The 19723-nt window shown below is 34.1% G+C and overlaps 1 protein-coding gene across 1 annotated transcript in view; it reads left to right on the top strand.

Moving 5' to 3' along the window:
- LOC150102839 (RNA-binding protein 28) overlaps positions 1-19723 on the top strand; it is a 230136-nt gene that overhangs the window by 22146 nt on the left and 188267 nt on the right. The window contains exon 3 of the mRNA XM_090399233.1: positions 1410-1513. Coding sequence (XP_090255359.1) covers positions 1410-1513 — 104 coding nt within the window. The remainder of the gene's footprint in view (positions 1-1409; positions 1514-19723) is intronic.

Here is a 19723-nt window from a genome sequence, read left to right as displayed (position 1 = left end):
CTAATATTTTCCTTGTCAGATTTCACCATTTAAAATTGGTCCAACATTTAAATTACTTATTCAGAAATATGTTCTATGAATATAAATATTGCTGTTATAATATATGGAGTTTACATTTGTTCAAATGATATGGAAGGCTTTATAATTCAGAACTTAATTATAGAGTTAACTGTAACTATAGATTGTCATATGGGATATTTCTGAGATTTTTATCAGATATTCTGCAAAAACATGTTCAGCATCTAGTCACATTTGAGTTTGAGATTATTATTACTACATTAAAGTCTTAGGACTCATTGTGTGATATCGCTCTACACTGCACAACACTACAAGATTCATTGTCCACACTACTGAGTTTTTTTTTCTGTACTCTGCAATCCACTGATATTAATTGATTATATATTAATGGAATTAATTGATAGTGTAATGCAAATTGTTTGCATTACACTATCAATTAATTCCACCTACCACACAATTTTTGTCTGTTAACTGCAGATGTTCTCCAGCTGTTTGGTCTGTTAATGTAGGATGAAAACCAGTTTCCTGTGTGTGGCAGGCAGCATGCCACCTGCAGAATTCATCTTCACTTGAAAAAGTTCATTTAAATATTCCTGGTGATTAGAATAAAATCCAAGTCTGTTTTTTTTTACTCAAAGGGTACAGTACATTGTCTGCTCATCTGTGTTACACAGGTGCATATATTGAGATGCTGAAAATGTTGATCTTTAAAATAAAGATCTTTCTTTCAGCCAGTTGCTCTTTATAATTTTAAAAATAAGTATAGGTTAATTTAGTTTTCATGACAGTCATAAAATACTTTGACACATTTTTCACATCTAGAAAAGTGTAGAAATCCTACATTTGTAAAATGATAGTACTAAGGCTTTGATTAAGTGTATGTAGTACTTAGTATATATAAAAATTTGCTCATGCCATTTATTCCCCAAAGGTAGGGGAATAAAAAAAGGTGAGGCCATTTTTGCCTTAACTTTCTGAAGATGGTCAGGAAGCCAAATATTGATAGGCTATTGGTGATTTTAATAGGCATCTTCAGAAAAGAGTATGGCAGACAGCTGCTACCATCTTCTTGTTCCTAACACTATATATTTATTATCTGAAATTAGTTCCTTGTTCAATTTTCTTGAATTGTGGGATTAAAATTCAGAGATCCAAGGAGAAAAAAAAAAATACTTGTCTATGCCATATGTTGATTTACTTGGGAACTAGTTGAAGGAAGGCTTAAAGAAAGTTACTTTTACTGACAACTAGGATTGAACTTACAATGGTCCTTCTTCCTAGCACTATGGATGCAGATGTGCATTTCCACAAGATTACACAGGCCTATTTAATGTGTGTATATATATTTCAAATAGTATTGGTAAATGAAATGGATTAAATTGTTATTTTAGAGAAGATGCAGAGGCAGCTATTCAGAAGACACTGAAATATGAAGATGAAATTTTAAAGGTGAACTTATCAACTTCTTGTTCAAAAAAGCAAAGGCCGAAAGTCTGTAAGTTAATGCTTTCTTCTGGCTTTTAATTTTATCCTGAGTATTTTCATGCTCTCAGTTAATTGTGTATTGCATAATGTTTATCATTTATACTTGGTAGGTTAATTGTAATGCCATTTTGGGTTGTTTTCACAGATGAAAAACTGAGGATGTAGTCTGGATAATGACTTCATATCTCAATACATAACTCTTTAAACAGACTATTATTCAAATTACCATCAGCATCAAGAATTTGATGATGATGTATTGTACTGGTAGTCAGCATCAGCAACATCTTTTTCTGTTTTCAGCATTATTTCTAAGATGGGAGTAACATGTTCTACATGGTATGCTAAAGTCACAGTGATTTGGTCAACCGTTAAAACTATTGGCCTGGTTACAAATCATTAAGAGATATATTAAAAGCTAGAGAGCAACATGTTCTCACATAATCACTCACATAAATTAGAATAAAACAGTACAGATGGTGGCCAATAAGAGCTGAAATTATTGCTTAAATTCCTAAAGTAAGGGTGTGCTAGAAAACTTGAACTTGTGCGCTGAAAGTGTCTAGTGGGGGAATACCAGTTGAATAAATTTTATTTAAAAATAATAAGTCTTTCTTTGAATCTTGTTCCTGCATATTTATATAGTTCTGAACCTAGCTTATCTTCTCCAGGTGATTTTCCATTTCTTGTTTCTTTCAGGCTGATTTCTAATTCTTCTTTAGTTATTTCCTTTTCATTTTCATTAAAATGATGACCATCATCATCATGTTTCTGACATGTACCCTCAGGGGTTGTGCAGGATGTTATGATAGTACTAAATGAAAAGTTATAACATGACTAACTTCCTATCAACAACTTTCCTCCAAATTAATCTGTTATCTGTCAAGATTCCAATATTATCAGAGCTTATATTTTTGACTTCTAGGGCACTTCTTGATGCATTGTATCATTCCAACTAGACTTTAGTCTTCCTCTGGGTATTTTTCCTGCCATCCCAGCAAAGAACGCTTATTTTGCTAATGTTCTTACACCCATTCTATTTAAGTGAATATATCGCCTGAGATTAACTCTGATAACACATTCCTGAATGCTAACAGTATCACATTCTTTATTAATATCCTCATTTTTAATATTGATATTACCAGTGACACCATTCTGTTCACTTGCCTGATGTTTCTCAGAACTCTCATATCTGTGTTCTACAGTTTTTGATCAAGTGTTTTATCGGTAACCCAACTTTCGGATCCATAAGTTAAAATTGGTTTGATTGCAGTCGTGTATACAGTTAGTTTAGTGTTTTTGACTAATTTCTCTCTTATTCCATATAAACATATTCATTTGACTTCCTACCACCAGCTTTGCTAATTCCGTTATCTATTTACATATTTAATTTGCCATCTTCACTAAAAATTGTTCCTGATAACTGAAATGTTTTGCTCGTTCTGTATGCCCACATTCAGGGTGCATTTGATGTTTTTAATGTTAATGGCTATTTTTCATTGTAGTGTTTTGAACAGCTTTTCTTTTGACATATTACCATTATTATGCCTCTTCCAGACACCTACAAAACTTAAATACAGATCTTTGTCATATTCCCATAATTTCTCAGCTATTTGTCTTAAAATTTGATCCTGACAACCTCTATTAGCCTGAACCCAGCTTGTTTTTTCCCTTTCATAATGTTTATTAGCCTTTTTTCAAATATACTTGAATAAAATCTTAATCAGGGACACTCAGTAGAGAAATTCCTCTGCAGTTCTCACTTTCAGTTTTATTTCCTATTTTATAGGTGGATATTATGATAGCTCTACTCCAGTATCTGGAATTCAACTCCCACTGTAAAACTTTTATATCTCCATTTTTGAGCATTTCTGGTTGAATGTAATTCCACTCCAGCTGCCTTTACACATTTCACGTTTTTGATGGCTTTTTTCTACTTCAAGTATTTATGTATTCCTGATTGCATTCTATAACGTGGACCTCTACAAAGAAGTCAGTTTACATGCAAAGGGTGGTTAATTGAAGGGTCATTGTTTTGAAGATTGGATAAACATTAAATTACTGTATTATTGTATGGGAATGTTTGTGGAGCGAAGACTCATTGTGGGATGCCTACAGTATTTATTGTACCTCTCTCTCTCTGAATGCATTAACTCATAAGCACTCACAAAAGACACTGGTAGTCCATGTCATTCGCTCACCATTCTCCAAGTGATGTTTGTTCCTCATACTCTTCATAACTACACTCTTACTTAGTTTTCAGGGATTACTCCTTGCCAAGTGCTGAAAAATTTTCCCTACATCATATAACCCCTTTTAGTAATTTAAGTGTTTCTATCATTTCTGTTTTTGGCACTTTCTGTTTTTTCTGTTTTTTTTCATGCTTACATGATCAGAATATATTATGGAAAATTATGGAGACAACTACCATGTTAGAGCAAAACTTTAGTTTAATATCAACCAAAATGAACACTCGAGGTTTCGACCTTCATATCAAGGTCATCATCTGGATGACCTTGATTTAGCAAATCATGTAGATTGTAATGCAGCTTGTTTCTCTGTATATATATGTCTATGCCCCAGATGATGACCTTGATATGAAGGTCGAAACCTCAAGTGTTCATTTTGGTTTATATTAAACTAAAGTTTTGTCTAACATGGTAGTTGTCTCCATAATTTTCCATAATATGTTCTCTTTTCTGTGTATCGAGCCTTCAATCTGTCATAGGAATCTTTCTGCAGACCACTCGCCATCTGGATCACTCACCTCCAAATTCTCTTCACCACTTTCTTGTTCCCACAAAATCAGGTGACTAAACTTATACACTAATCCAGATGTGGTCATAGCCATATCAAAGTTTATAAAGAGGAATGATAACTTTCTCTGCTTGTTAGTGTATGTGAAATAATGAAGTACTTTGCTATTTAAAGTTAATTTTCTTGGAAAAGGCCATAAACATTTTTGAATGTCAAGAAATGATATAAAAGCATTTTGATGTACAACATGATTGTTGTTCTTCTTCTTCTGCAGCTTGTCCCACTTAAGCGAGGTCGCAGTTTTTGGTGAGTCTCCTCCACATCCTCCTGTCTTGGGCTGTAACCACATCCAAGTTCTTCATCCTCAAGTCCTCTTCCACCAGCTCTCTCCATCTCTTCTTTGGCCACCTGTGCTTCCTCCTCCCCTGCACATCCATCTGCATGACCTTTCTTCTCACATCACATGACCAAACCATCTCAACCTTGCCTCCTGTATTGTTATAGGTTTAAAATGATAAACCATCTCCTTCTAGAATTCATCACACAGGCATTGCATTGTGTGCATGAATTTTATTTTTAATTTGAATTAAAAATAAAATTTAATTTATTCTTTGATTTATTTTTTTCAATGTGAACCTCATCCATAAAAGGTTGTAAACCTATAATATATTAGTCAGTGAGCGGACTGAGAGTTAGATTAGATTATGGCAGAAAAATAACTTCTCATATGCTTTAGAATGACTTACTGAAGAAAAAGCCAAATCAAGAAACTGATTTCTTTACTATACAGCTGGGCTGAAGATAATATAGAGAAATTGAGAATTCATTTTGATAGATCCCTTTGTTTCTGTGCACTGCTAAAAATACACAAAGATGTTCCTCTAAGACCAGTCATAGACTGTATTATCTCTCACTTATTGCATTGTAAAGTTTCTGTGACATCTTTTAAGTGCCAATATGTCCATTCCTGGCAAAATTGTAAATGCAAAAATAAAACTTTGCTTATCTATCATTACAACCAAATGGCTATCATGGTTAGTTTGGATATTTAGTCTTTATTTACAGATATTAATCTGAAACCCTTTAACTGTTATTTCTTGTTTTCTGGTAGGATATAATTATATTCTTCGATTTCATCATGCAGTCAGGCTACTGACTGCAAAAATGAAATGTGCACACAGATTGAGGGTACCTCCATCAGAGTCCACTCTTCCTGTCTCAGCTGATTATCACCTGGAATGTTTAAAAGATGATCCCCCTCCACACTCTCACAACTGTCATTCTGGCTATGCTATCTCCGTTACATGGCCATATTCTGAAGATGCTTTATTTTCAGTCCTAGAAAGAAATCAACAGCTGACATCCTTGTATCAAATTTACTTGTATCTCTGTATCCAATTCACCATGTGAAAAGAAAAAGACAGGAAATTATTTTCTATGACATCTTCCTTTTCCACTCCATCTATCTGGTAACCTAACACATTCAGTAAATTGTAAACTTATCTTCATGGGCTGGTATATACAACAGGATTCAGCACGTTACCCTTCTCAGAAAATTGATGTAATAAAACTTTACTCAGTAGATCATTTAGTCTTACCATTATGACTTAATAGAGGAACTTATACAACAGAATGGCTTCAACCCAAAGAGAATTCACTGTGTCATGGGTATGTTCTCTGTACATAGTCTCAATACTATCTCCCTACATTACTGGCATTAGTAAGTCTTGTGCTCATGTCTCATTTGTTCTCTATGGCACAAGTGCCACTTAAAACTTGAAACCAGGCAATAAAATTCATTTGTTTTAAAGACATTAACAAACATCCATGCCCAGTTGGATACTGACCTATAATTTGCTTATTAGATGCTGTCCTTTCAACCAACCAGACTAGCAGAATTAAATTGTAAGTTTTTGAATATTCATGTATATATCTATTTTGTTCATTATCGTGGTCAGTGTTTTTAATAATAATAAAATTGCAGCTTGAAATCAGTGCTCCTGTGGTTTAATTTAAAATTCTAATTTTGTATTTAAAAACACACAGAAAGGGTGCTTTGTGGAATCTTATCTATGTTGCTGAAAAAACATCACTGACCAGTGCTGCATGGAGAATAATGTAATGAAGCAGAAAGGACTTCAAGTATGCAGTCTGTTAATAGGAAGAGTTAATGCTTTATATAAAGGGAGGGACATAATGTGATTTCTGTTAATACCATTTTGTTAATACTGCCTATTTTTGCAGTGCTTTATTTCATTTGGTTGTAGCTTCTTGTATTCTATACTCTTGATGGGTATAGTACAGTGTGTAGTTTTGTTTCTTGGTATATGCTTGCGTACAGTGTTTTGCTTCATCATCATCAGCCATTGTTGATCCACTGCTGAATGATCTAAGATTACTCCAAAACTGTCTGTCCATGGCTCTCCTTTCCCATGTCACTCCTGCAAATCTGATGATATCATCAATCCACCATGATTTAGGTCAGTGTCATTGTCATTATCCAATCCAGTACTTTTATCCATTGTTGATCTTGTCTTCAAGCAATATACCCAGCCCATTGCCACTTCAGATGTTCACGCTTCCAATGATGTCAGAGACTTTGGTTTGATTTCTTATTCACATGTTCCTTTTGTTATCCAGTCTTGTGATACTAAGTATACTTCTTTCCATACAAAATTGTGTTGTTCTTAATTTTTGAATTTCCTTTGCATTTAGTGTCCATGTTTCACAGCCATATGTCAATATAGGAAGAATACATTGGTTAAAACGTTTTCTTTTCAAGCATAATGGTAGTTGGCTTTTGAATATTGATTGTAATTTTCCAAATGCTTCTTTTAATTTCATCCATGATATTTTGTTCCATTAATATCTGTTGTCCTAAGTATATGTAATGATGTACTTGTTTAATTTCATCATTATTGATTTTTATTATTTTTGGTTGGACATAGCTATTGAACATAACTTCTTTGGATTTATCTTTAGTCCAGTTGTTTTGCTAGCGATATGAAGTTCTTGGATATGAGTAATTCATGCGCAGTTGAAGTAAAGATAACTATGTCATCTGCAAAGCGTAAATGGTTTAAATATTTTCCATTTATCTTCAGACCTTTCCTTTCCCAATTAAGAAGTCTGAATATTTCTTCTAGGCATGCTGTGAATAATTTTGGAGATATTGTGTCACCCTGTCTTATACATCTCTGTATTTCCACAGTAGAGATGTTTCCATTGAAATGAAATGCTGCTGTGACATTGGTATATGCTGATTTGATGGTCCTGATGTATGGCACCTCCACTTGTTGGGTTCGTAATGCTTTAAGTATTGCACAAGTTTTTACTGAATCAAAAGCTTTCTCATAATCACTAAAACCAAGATGTAATGGTAACTGATATTCATTACAACCTGTTCAATAATCTGTTGTACACAAGCACAACTTGAGTACGGTCCATTGCACTAAATCCTGTTCTTTTGGTTGTGATAGCTCCAGAGTTGTACAAAGCCTATGAGCTATGACTTTTGTAAACCACTGATAGTAGACTGATGGGTCACTAGTTCACCAAGTCTTCTACCTAACCTTTTTTTATGTAGCAGAATTAGGATAGTCTTCTTCTATGTTCTTAGTACATAATTTTTCTTCAGAATAAAGTAAATAGTTTTGCTAAGAGTTTGTAGATCATTTCTCTACCTGCTTTTAGAAGTTCAGCTATAACTCCATCCTCCCTGCAGCTTTTCCATTTTGCAAGCTTTGGGTGCTTTACATAACTTCTTCTGGTAGATTCTGTGGTACTTCAACCATTTTATGGTTGTCTTCTTCTTCTTCATTTAATTCATCATCCTGATATAATACTGAGTAAAATTCTTCAATTCTTTTTGCTGTAGCATATCTATCTCTGGTTATTGTAACATCTTGTAGTTTGACTGCAACCATTTGGCTTTTTTGAGATTACAGTTGTTTTCAATTGTTTGTTGTATGAATTTACAATTGAATTTTCTTAATTCTTCTGTGATATGTTTTATGATTATTTTGCACAATTCAATGTATTCAATTTTATTATGTAGGTTATTTAATTGTTTCATTTCTCTTCGTTTCTTCATCACCTGTTTTGTTTCTTCAGAACTTTTGTCTAGTTTCTGTTCTGTGGTACCAGCTATTTCAAGTGAGCATTGTAAAAGTTTTGGGTAATAATGTCTACTTACTGATGGATCAGCATTGTCATCTATAATAAGATTTTTAAATCTATTGTTTAGGTCATGTTGGCATATATCTTTTTTAATGTTGAGTTTGTGTACATCTATGTTTTGCTTTGATCTTCGAAACATTTTTCTTTTTGTTTTTGGCAGTTTATTTGAATGTTTTGCTTATTTACTTCTATTTCATTTATGGTTACATTGAGGATCTTCAGAGTTAGACAAGACTTAAGATAGTTAATAGTTCTCCTGTCTTATCTAGTTTCAGTGATCAGCTTCAGAATGGTAAAAAATTACAATTAAGTTAAAGACAAAAATATTCACAGTATGCTAAATGTAGCTGAGAAATCATGAAAAGAGCTATTACATAATTAGGATCATATCATTATCTAAAAAAAAAACTTTCATCTTTATATGCTTCCGAAGATTGATTTCCTTCCACATGTGACAAATTGTGACATGTGACGCATGTCACATCATCATTATTGAGATGTAGTTGATGTAATAGTGCTTCATAAAATTCTTTTTAAAAAAATCTGCATTTATTAGGAGCAGTGATGTGGTTTGCAAGTAATTTATATGCATCTGTTTTTGCCAATTGGTTGGTTGGTTCATGTTTTATTGGCACAAAGACTACAATGGTCATAATGTACCATAACAGAGGTTACAGCAGTACACAGTTGCCAAGGCAGGGTTGCCTGTCAGACTTGTTTTAATAGAAGTGGAGAATGTTGATAGAAGAATTGGGATAACATCTGCTTTAGAATGAAGGATACGTATTCTTGTTACCCATGAGCTATGCTTCTATATAAAATAAACAAACATACTCCACTGTCAATGTCACATGGAAAACTTACTTTGAAAGAGGTGTTTTCATTGGCTCTTATATGAATGCAGTATGAATGGCATATAGACAAATATGCCATTCATACTGCATCCTGTGATAAGGTGAAAGATTGCGTCACTCAATATCAGCTGTAGGAAACATGTCAACTGATGAAAATGTTTAGGTGAAACCTCAGCCAGGAAATGCATGGAAAAAATTCAGAGATCTAATAACAAGGTACCAAAGAGCACTCAAAAGATTGGTTATGGAAATCTTGGCAGACCAATGTGGAAATGATCTCTATCAGTAGAGAGAGTGAGTTAATAAGGATTCAGCTTAGTAGTAGTAGTAGCAGCTGACACTAAAAGCTTTGTGGTTTTGGTTTCCATCAAAAGGCTATTCATAAGCTCATCATCATCAACCAGGGCATTCATCAGTGCAGATTAATACACCGTTTAATAAACTCTTGTCTCTCTGACATTAGAAGTCTGCAATCTTGAATAACAACTTCATCTTCCAAAACAACTTCAGCCTTTTGGGAAAAACACATTCTGACTAAAGCTTGGAGCTGTTTTGTGCTTCACACATTGCACTGGAACTTTTGATTTTTTTTATGCCTGGAAGGATGAGTGGCGATGGATATGTAGCACTTCTGGCTAATACAGTGCTGCTTACAATGTGGTAGTTTTGTGGAACAGAACCACACAGTGCTTTTTTTGTGCAACATAATAGGTGCTGGTATGCATTCTTTGGTAGCAGGAAAAGTTGAAAATTAAAATGAATCGGTATCACTGTTAATAAAGGTGCCAGCACACTATACTGTTGTATACTACCCCCCCCCCCCCCCCAAAAGCACTGGATCTCTATATCTTTTAGCATGATAGTGTATCATGTCATTTCTTGACATGCTCCTGGTGCTATTGTGGCATTGTTAGAGGAAAATGCCATGGAAAATCTGGACTAGCCTGCACTAGTCTAGATCTCAACCCAATAGAACACCTTTGGTTAAACTAGAACATCATACGTAGGTCAGACCATTGTGCCAACAATAGTACTTGGATCGACTGGTAGTCATATTTGATGGAAAAATAGTCCAAAATATGCAAATCATCAGTTAACATCAGCACTTCAACCCTGTATATATAACTCTGCAGGTTGCATCTTTCAATAAATTATCTACTTTGAAATATCATTGTTTCTTATACTGCTTAATTTTCCTTCTAGCTACATTGTATTTACATATTCACCCAAAATTTAAATGTAAAGCACAATAGAGTTGAAGTAACAAAGTGTAAACAATCAGTTATCTCCATTACAAGGTGTGATAATTCTTCACACTCAGAACACCTAACTGAATCATGCCTGCATTCCAGATCCAGTGTTGCTGAAATCAGTATTTTGGCAAAGTCAAATTACCATCACCAGGAAACAGAATATAAGAAGATATGTGCATGCAGGTGCTACACTAAGTGATGAAGATTAAGCATGTCAACTGAGAGTAGTCCTAAATAGTGCTTTCTACTGGGTATCCTTGGCTGTTAGGTATGGAGGATGACAGTTACTCAAATTTGGGGCAGTTTTATGTAACTTTAAGAAGCAGATTTAAGGAAAAAGTCTTTCATATTTATATTTGCTAAGATTTCTAGTGTAGTCTATGATGGGTATCCAAAGCATGGTCAGCAAGTCCTGAGTGGGTTGTAGTGATGGAAATGGATGTAGTCCTTAGGTTCAGCAATGTTGGCAGTTCTGCCATGGTAGTATAGTTTACAACTATAAGAAACCTGATAAACAACTGGCAGGTCTAGGGACTGTGGCTGGTCTTTCATGGAATGGATAAGGGATGCTAATTTTTTATGTGGTCTGCAAGTGGTTGAATGACTGTATTTTTTTAAAGATGTGTTTGTTTTGAAACCATAGTGCCGTGATTTTTAAAAGTGAGAGGACTACAGATTTAAATTTTAATATGAATAAGAGACAAGGGACTGTTTAATTTTGCTGTTAAGAAATCTCTTATTGAAGGTGTTTGTGACACAACAGATAGTGATTCATTCACCTCCAGCCTACAAAGCGATCTCCAGGATGTACAAAAGGAGGGGAAAACTAGCAACACACAGGAAAAAAAGTCTGCATTCACTCGTAAGTACTTATAATAATATTATAAATGTTTGGTGATCAGAATGGTATATATCAATGAAAATCAGCACAAATTAATTTAATGATGTTGGCCTGAGGAAACTACAATATGCTACAAGATTTCATTAGTCCAGTGATTGTTAACTGATTTAAATGTAATTTTATATTTGTCAACATGTCACACCGTATATATAAGTGTACTAATACTCTTTATGATTATGCCATAATTAATTATTAATATATTACAAAATAACCAAGGTGTTCCGTGGAAATTTCAGGATTTGTGAAGTGTTCCATTGTAGGAAAAATCTGGGAAACACTGATCTATATGAATCACATTATGAAGAAAAGTGATGTATATCAAAACTTTACTTATATAAATAGACAACAAAATGACCCAAACTGATATGGTGGAGGAGTTACTTGAATAAATTTATGTGGAATAAGAGAAATTAGTCAAAATATTAAAGTAGCTATATACAAGACAATGTTTAAACAAATTTTTAACTTAAGAGTCTGATAGTTGTCTTAAATCATCTGCTGGATGTTTGATCAACTACAGCAATCCCTCGATTAGTGCACCTAATGTGTTCTTTAAAACAGGCGCATTAATCAAAAATGCACTAATCGAATATAATAACCTATCGGAAAAAGTATAATTCGTTCCTCAGATTTCTTTTTTAAACCTTAATTTTTTTTTATAAAAGAATTAAGGTATGTCTCAGGACCTAGTTAAAGGAAAACCATGAAGCTGAAAGACAATAAAACATATTCAGAATATAAATTTATTATTCTGCTTCTTAACAGAGAATTGAGCTAACATAATTTGGTAGGCATTCTGTTTTTTTTCATACAACCGATGGTATGATCCTATTGCCTCTTCTACTCTTCTGCAAATTTTACTGCTTCTCTCTTCATCAGGGTCAGCCTCTAAGCATTGCTGCTTAAAAACTTTGATTGTACAAAAAATATTTTCAAATTGTTTCTGTAAAATCTCTTTTGGCTGACTATCAGTGGTTAAATTTTCTTCATATTCTTCTTGATCTTCCCTCTGTGGATCTGAATTTAGCAGGTTGGAATCACTCATTTCTTCAGAATGAGATTTAATTAACTCTTGGACGTTATCATTGAAGGGGAGAAAGAAATGAAGGACATACGAATTGGTTGCCAACACGTGAAATCACGTGCTTTATAGATAAAATTTCCCAACTGTTATACAAGCAAAATAGTTACAACTTTAAAAACTACAATGATCATAAAAGAGAAGTTAATTTTCCAATGTGTAATAATAAACAATTCATCCCAGAAGATGGATTGATTACCCTATTATCGGAATGGATTCTCCTTTTTGTGACGTGTTGAAGGGTCTCGAATCTGTGGGCGTTCTATAGCAGGCGACATTAATTTTGGCAATAAAAATTTGGAACATAGTATACATAGCGTACATGGAAATTGTAGTATGCCATCAAAAATAACTTTGTAAAATGTTTTAAATTGGTAACTAAATTATTTCATTTTAGTGAGTGATTTTTTAAAATAGTTAGCCATAAAAATGTATAGATAGAAAATTTTTAAAATCTGTAACTTTTTTTTTTTTTTTTTCGGTAGTGACCTCTCACCATAATGTAATAACAGCATACATTTCCTAGGAAATGTGTTTTTACATTATAGAAAATACCTAAGAATAGCGATCAGAACTTTACTGCCTTTGCTGCAAGTTGTCCGGTATTGTACTACGTACTAGGGTCACTTGCATTAGCTCATGCTAGTGATCGCCGATACTTTATAGTTTACTATATTCGGCATGAAACTCTCTGATTCCAATCTTTGAGTTTCTTATTCGGTTTTAAAACAATGTGGGATTTAATATCCCCTTAATTTAAATAATGTTTATATTGCCAAAATGAAGCTTATTAGCTCTTTATATTTAAGTAACTTAATGGTTGCACCTGTTTGAAAACTCGTATAGCAGAGTATATATGTTCTTTTCGCTATACACTTTAGTATTAATTTGGTCTAGCTACTCACTGATGAAGCCTCAAAAAAGGCTGAAACCAGTCTGGGTAGTGACCTCCCACCATAATGTAATAACAGCATACATTTCCTAGGAAATGTGTTTTTACATTATGGAAGATACCTAAGAATAGCGATCAGAACTTTACCACCTTTGCTGCGAGTTGTCCGGTATTGTACTACGTACTAGGGTCACTTGCATTAGCTCACGCTTGTGATCGCTGATACTTTATAGTTTACTGTATTCGGCATGAAACTCTCTGATTCCAATCTTTGAGTTTCTTATTCGGTTTTAAAACAATGTGGAATTTAATATCCCCTTAATTTAATGAAGCTTATTAGCTTCATTAAATTAAGGGGATATTAAATCCCCGAAATGAAATCGCAGAAATGAAGCTTATTAGCTCTTTATATTTAAGTAATCTGTAACATTTATTTTTAAGGTGTATATAGGCGCATGCACTAATTGCATTTTAGAGGTGTACTAATCGAATTTGGGTATCGAAAAAAAATGGCCCACTAATCGAGGGATTACTGTACTAGGTTAGCAGTTGATCAAAGACTGGATATGATGGTTCTGGGGGAAAAAAAAATTAGGGAGTGAACACATGGTAGCAATGGAAGAATCTTTTTTTTATTTATTTTTATTATTTTAACTTGACTTTAATATTTAGGAATGTGTGAGTACAGCTAATCTCAGATTGCATGTGTTAACTCCCACTTTCTCTATATCCAATCTAAATATCTCTATATAGTCATTCATGAAGAGTAGTAAATTTACTATATTTATGATGAAATATTTAATTTCATTTTTGTTTATTAGTTGATTGGTTAGAATGTTTCAGATTTGTACCCATGATAATATCTTGACTTCAAAATCAGCATGCTATGTTTTCTGAAAAATGAAGCTCAAGTGTAAAAAAATTAAATATTTACTCTAAATACAGTATATTCAGTATATTAAATCATTCTCTTCCTTCTAAGGAAATCTGACAAAATTGTATTCTCTGCAGATTTGCAATTAGTAAATCATTTTCTAAGATTCTATGCCTAACTTCTTATTATACAAAAGATACAGATAACTATATGACCATTCTCTGAATTATTCAATATGAAAAATTATCCAACTCTCTAACTCTCAGTTAGATTTAGTTCTGAGGGATAACACCAGATACCATATAAAAAATGAATATAGCATTCATCTAAAAGTTATGTAGTTTTACTTGACTATGTGGAACTTCCTATGCAATCTGACAGAAAATCTAGATTACTACAAGTTTTTGAGACTTTAAAGTGGATTCATTTAAATTTCATGAAATAGTAAATTTTCACAAAAATGCTGTGACAGATTTGGCTAGAAATATAGTTGCTCTCCAAAGAAAAATGGATTCCAGATGTTTGAAACAACTGAAGTGCCTTTTTTAATACAGCTTATTATAAAGCTAAATTTAATAAACCATTTATTGACTTCAAAAACTTTATAGACCCAGTAGTAGAACAGTATCAAAACGACATGAAATGTAAAGAATTTGTCAGTTACTGCTGATGTTAAAAAAAATTAAGGAAACAAATTTTTCCAGTGTCAAGTCTTGTCTAGATGTTTCTTCAGATATCTCAGATGAGGAAGATCTCTTTCATTATATGAGATGTGTATAAAAAAATTGAAAGGACATTTGTTTACCTAATTCTTCTCCAAAACTCAACTGCAGTGTAGTTTGATAGATGAGAGAGAGAGTGAAAGAAAAGTTCTTGTCATGGGAGACTGATAATTGGTTTAGTAGTGGTGGAACATAGTAGCATATAACATGCTAGGATAAAAAACAATGGGTTAGTGGCAAAATTAGAGAGAGAAAGAGATGCCAGATCTTACAGATTATCGCAGTTATTGCACATCATTCGAATTTGATTGCTTGAAATTCTATTAAAGATGTTCTCTTTGTTGCTGAAATTGAACTGGGGAAATCTCCTCCATTATTATTATTATTATTATTATTACATGACACCTCCAGGGAGTCTAATGACTCATCGAGGGCACCTACTCTACCACTCAATTCACCAACTACAATGAACCTCAACTGCAATCATCATCTACACCAACGGCATCTACCGCCCACCTCCACCATTTTCGCAGACAATCATAAACATCCATGCTCACGGCGAGATTCGAGCCCACAGCCTTTTTGGCTGGAGAGCAAATACGCTAACTACTTGGCCACCCAAGTAGTTAACTACTTGGCTGGCTAAGATGCATATAAGATTATATAAGATGCATAGATAAAAATTGACTTAATTATAATTATATACACATTTTACCACAATTCATACTATGGGCAAGTAAAAATTTTTTTACGTGACCATACTTTTTTGTGACCAGTAGATTTAAGTGATATTTTTTAGAGCCCTACATATAATACTGGGGGGGGGAGTAAATCACAGTTAGGTGAGATTTTTGCAATATATTCATTTAAACAAAATAGGAAAGGTTAGCAGAACAGGTCTTTCATACCTCAGAAAAAGAAAAAAGTGCAGACGAAGACATAGATCTGTGTGATTGATACATTTAGAAGTGGCTTAAAATAAAAGTATATGATCTGACGGTATTGAAGTTGTGACAGATAAGACAAATTTGGATGAAAATTTGTTGATAGGAAATTAGTAATATAAGCTTTTTTTTTATATAGTATTAGTATCATGGTATCCTGTATACTCCTTGAAAATATATATATATATATATATATATATATATATCAGGAATTTGATGATGATAATCCAACTTGCAGTATGAAAGAATCTACATTTTCCTGTGGCAGTCAGCATCCCTAATCATTTACAGTAAGTCACCTGGAATGATATAGAATTATACTGTGATGAAAAAAAATTCTTAAGGTACTTAAGGGTCAAAGCTGTATAACTGAGAGGAGACCTCCACATAGCCTTTAAAGGAATGCGGAGAACCGACCAGGGCTTCTGACCTAATGTCCAATCCTCACCTTCTCGTGGTGCACCCTGTTGGGTATCTACTTGGATACTGAACGGACGAGGATGGGCTGGCAATTTGGGATTTAGCCGACCAAATTGTATTCTTATTGGTTAAACCAAAATATAGAATGATGGTACAACATGACAAAATTTCATGCCGGCTGGGGCGTTGCCCGGTTAAACAAGGCCCCCGTTGTTTTCGCCAGGGAACCAGGGTGAACAGCGAAAAGTCAGCTACTGGAACAAAGATGAAAATAAACCCCAACTCAACATCACCAGAGTTAAAGATCGGTACTATCAATGTAAGAAGCCTGAATGGCAAAGAAATGGAGCTAGCTGAGGAATTAGATAAGTAACAGATTGACATAATAGGGGTGACTGAAACAAAAAAGACCAAAACTGGTGAGCTCTTTCTGAGCAATAAATACAAAATGTTATATTCAGGCAATGATAATCAAGGAAAAGAAGGAGTAGCCATAGTATTCAACACAAAATACGAGGCTAATCTTCTTGAATGGCAGGCAGTCTCAAGTAGAGTAATGTGGGCAAATATGAGAATGGGGAACTGGACAATGAGACTTATTTGTGCCTATGGTCCCACAGAAGGTTCTACTAAGGTAGAAGTGGAGGAATTTTTTGAGGCTTTAGAAAAAGCAGAGTAGGAAATGATTGTGAGACATACAAAAATATTTTGGGAAAATTTGGAGAAAAGAGCAAAGCTAATAATAATGGCAAATATCTGTTGGATTTCTGCTCAGGACATGGACTGGTCATTACTAACACCATGTTCCAACATAAAAATGTGCACAAATTCACATGGAGAGAAGAGGCTAGGAATAAGAAAAGTCTCATTGACTATGTTATTGTTGATAGTGATGTTTTCTCCCTGGTGCAGGACACCAGAGTGTACAGAGGATTTGAAATTGGAAGTGATCACTATTTAGTCTTGAGCAGGATAAAATTGAATTTCATATTGAAAAGAATAACATGTAAGAAAGTTTTAAAGCGAATGAAAGTTGAGCAGCTCTCAGATGTGAACTGTAGACTAAAATACACAAAGATTATTGAAGAAAAAATGAAAGAGTTTGAGAACAGGAATGAAACCTTGGAGATTCAGTGGCAAACTCTGAAGAAAACATTGATTGATTCTGCCAGAGAGGCATGTGGGGAGGTTGTTTGTAAGGATAAAAAAATCAGAACTCCCTGGTGGACACAGGAAGTTAAAGAGGCAGTGAAGGAAAAGAAGAAAGCATACCAAAAGTTCCTGGCAAAAAAGTCAGCTTGTGCTCTTAGAGAATATAGAGACAAATGCATGAATGCTAAACACTGTGTAAAACTAGCTAAACAAAAGTCATGGGAGGACTTTGGCAAGAATATAAAAAATAAATATTAAGAAGGTGGCAAAATATTCTGGAGGTTGTTGAAGAAACTTAAGAATGGAGGAAAGAGTGCTGTAAAAGGAATTAGAGATGATAAAGGTGACATGAAAACGGGAGAAAAAGATATCCTTGAAGTATGGAGTAATTACTTTGAAAAACTGCTAAATGAAACAAGCAGTGATGACAGCACAGTGGTAAAAAACACTGACCAGGCATGCAGTCAGGAATACATATCCATACTTGAAGTAGAAAAAGCCATCAAAGGCTTGAAATGTGGAAAGGCAGCAGGAGTAGATGATATTCGACCAGAAATGCTGAAGTATGGTGGTTTAAGAGTATTACAGTGGCTGCACTGCATAGTTCAGAAAGCCTGGACAGAGGGACGAATTCCTGATGATTGGAGTAGAGCTCTCATAGTACCCATATATAAAAAGGGAAATAAAACTGTATGTGAGAATTACAGAGGTATTTCCCTACTGAGCGTTCCTGGCAAGATCTATGCAAGTATACTTGAGAAACGGTTGAGAAGAATTGTGGAAGAAAAGCTTGGTGAAGAACAAGCTGGATTCAGGCCAAATAGAGGCTGTCAGGATCAGATCTTCACTTTACGACAAATAGTCAAGAAAGCATGGGAATATAACAAAGATCTGTATTTAAGTTTTGTCGATGTGGAAAAGGCATATGACAAGGTGCCAAGAGAGAAGCTATTCAATACGCTGCAGTTATATGGTGTGAATGGGGCATTATACCAAGCAATACTTAGTCTTTATTTGAGTTGTAAGTCAGCAGTCAGAATTGAAGGAAGTTCAGGAAGATGGTTTAATGTTAAATCTGGTGTGAGACAAGGATGTACATTATCCCCTCTGTTATTCATTATCTATATGGATCACATTATGAAGGAAAGTGGTATTAAACATGATATCAAAATTGGAGATGTTAATGTCAGCTCTTTGCTTTATGCGGATGATGTTATACTTCTAAATAAATCTGCTACAAGTCTGCAAGATTCTCTGACTAAATTGAATAGCTGTTGTAATAAATATGGTATGAAGGTCAGCAATAAAAAGACAAAGACAATGAAAATAGGCAGAATCATTGAAAATGTCAACTGTGTTGTGAATGGAGAACCTGAGGAACAAGTTAAACATTTCAGCTATTTAGGCACAATTTTTACTGAAGATGGTAAATTAAATATAGAAATAGACAGCAGAATCAGTAAAGCTGGTATGGTGGGAAGTCAATTGAATAAATTCATATGGAATAAGAGAGAAATTAGTCGGAACACTAAATTAGCTGTATACAAGACAGTGTTCAAACCAGTTTTAACTTATGGATCTGAGAGTTAGGTCAGAAGTAAAACAATTGACCAAAGACTAGAGACCACAGATATGAGAGTCCTGAGAAAGATTATAGGCGTGAACAGATGGCATCAATGGCAATATCATATTAAAAACGAGGATATTAGGAAAGAACTTGACATTGTCAGCATCCAGGAATGGGTTAGCAGAGCTAATCTCAGGTGGTATGGTCACTTAAATAGAATGGGCGAGGAAAGATTAGCAAAGCAAGTGTTATCTGCCAGGGTGGCAGCAATACGACCCAGAGGAAGGCCAAGATATAGGTGGATTGATACGATACAAAGTGCTTTAGATGATAGAAATATAAGATCTGATAATGTTGGAGTCTTGACAAGTAACAGACTGATTTGGAGGAAAATTGTAGATAGGAAATTAATAATGATGTAATTTTTTTCATGTAGTACTATCATATCCTGTACACCCCTTGAGGGTACATGTCAAGAATTTGATGATGATGATGATAAAAAAATTCTTAATCATCTACATGTTGGCTTTAGTGTATTGCAGTATTCATTTTTCTTTTATCTCTGTTTCTCTCCTTTTTTCATAGTTTGTAATCTTCAGAAATCCTAGTGAGTATGCAGCTCTGCAT

The sequence above is a fragment of the Typopeltis vanoorti genome, chromosome 10 (genome assembly GCF_054136105.1).
Source record: "Typopeltis vanoorti isolate ZY-2024b chromosome 10, IOZ_Tvanoo_1.0, whole genome shotgun sequence".
Lineage (NCBI taxonomy): Eukaryota > Metazoa > Arthropoda > Arachnida > Uropygi > Thelyphonidae > Typopeltis > Typopeltis vanoorti.
The sequence above is the reverse complement of the archived record's forward strand: the minus strand, read 5'-3'. Positions and strand labels throughout refer to the sequence as shown.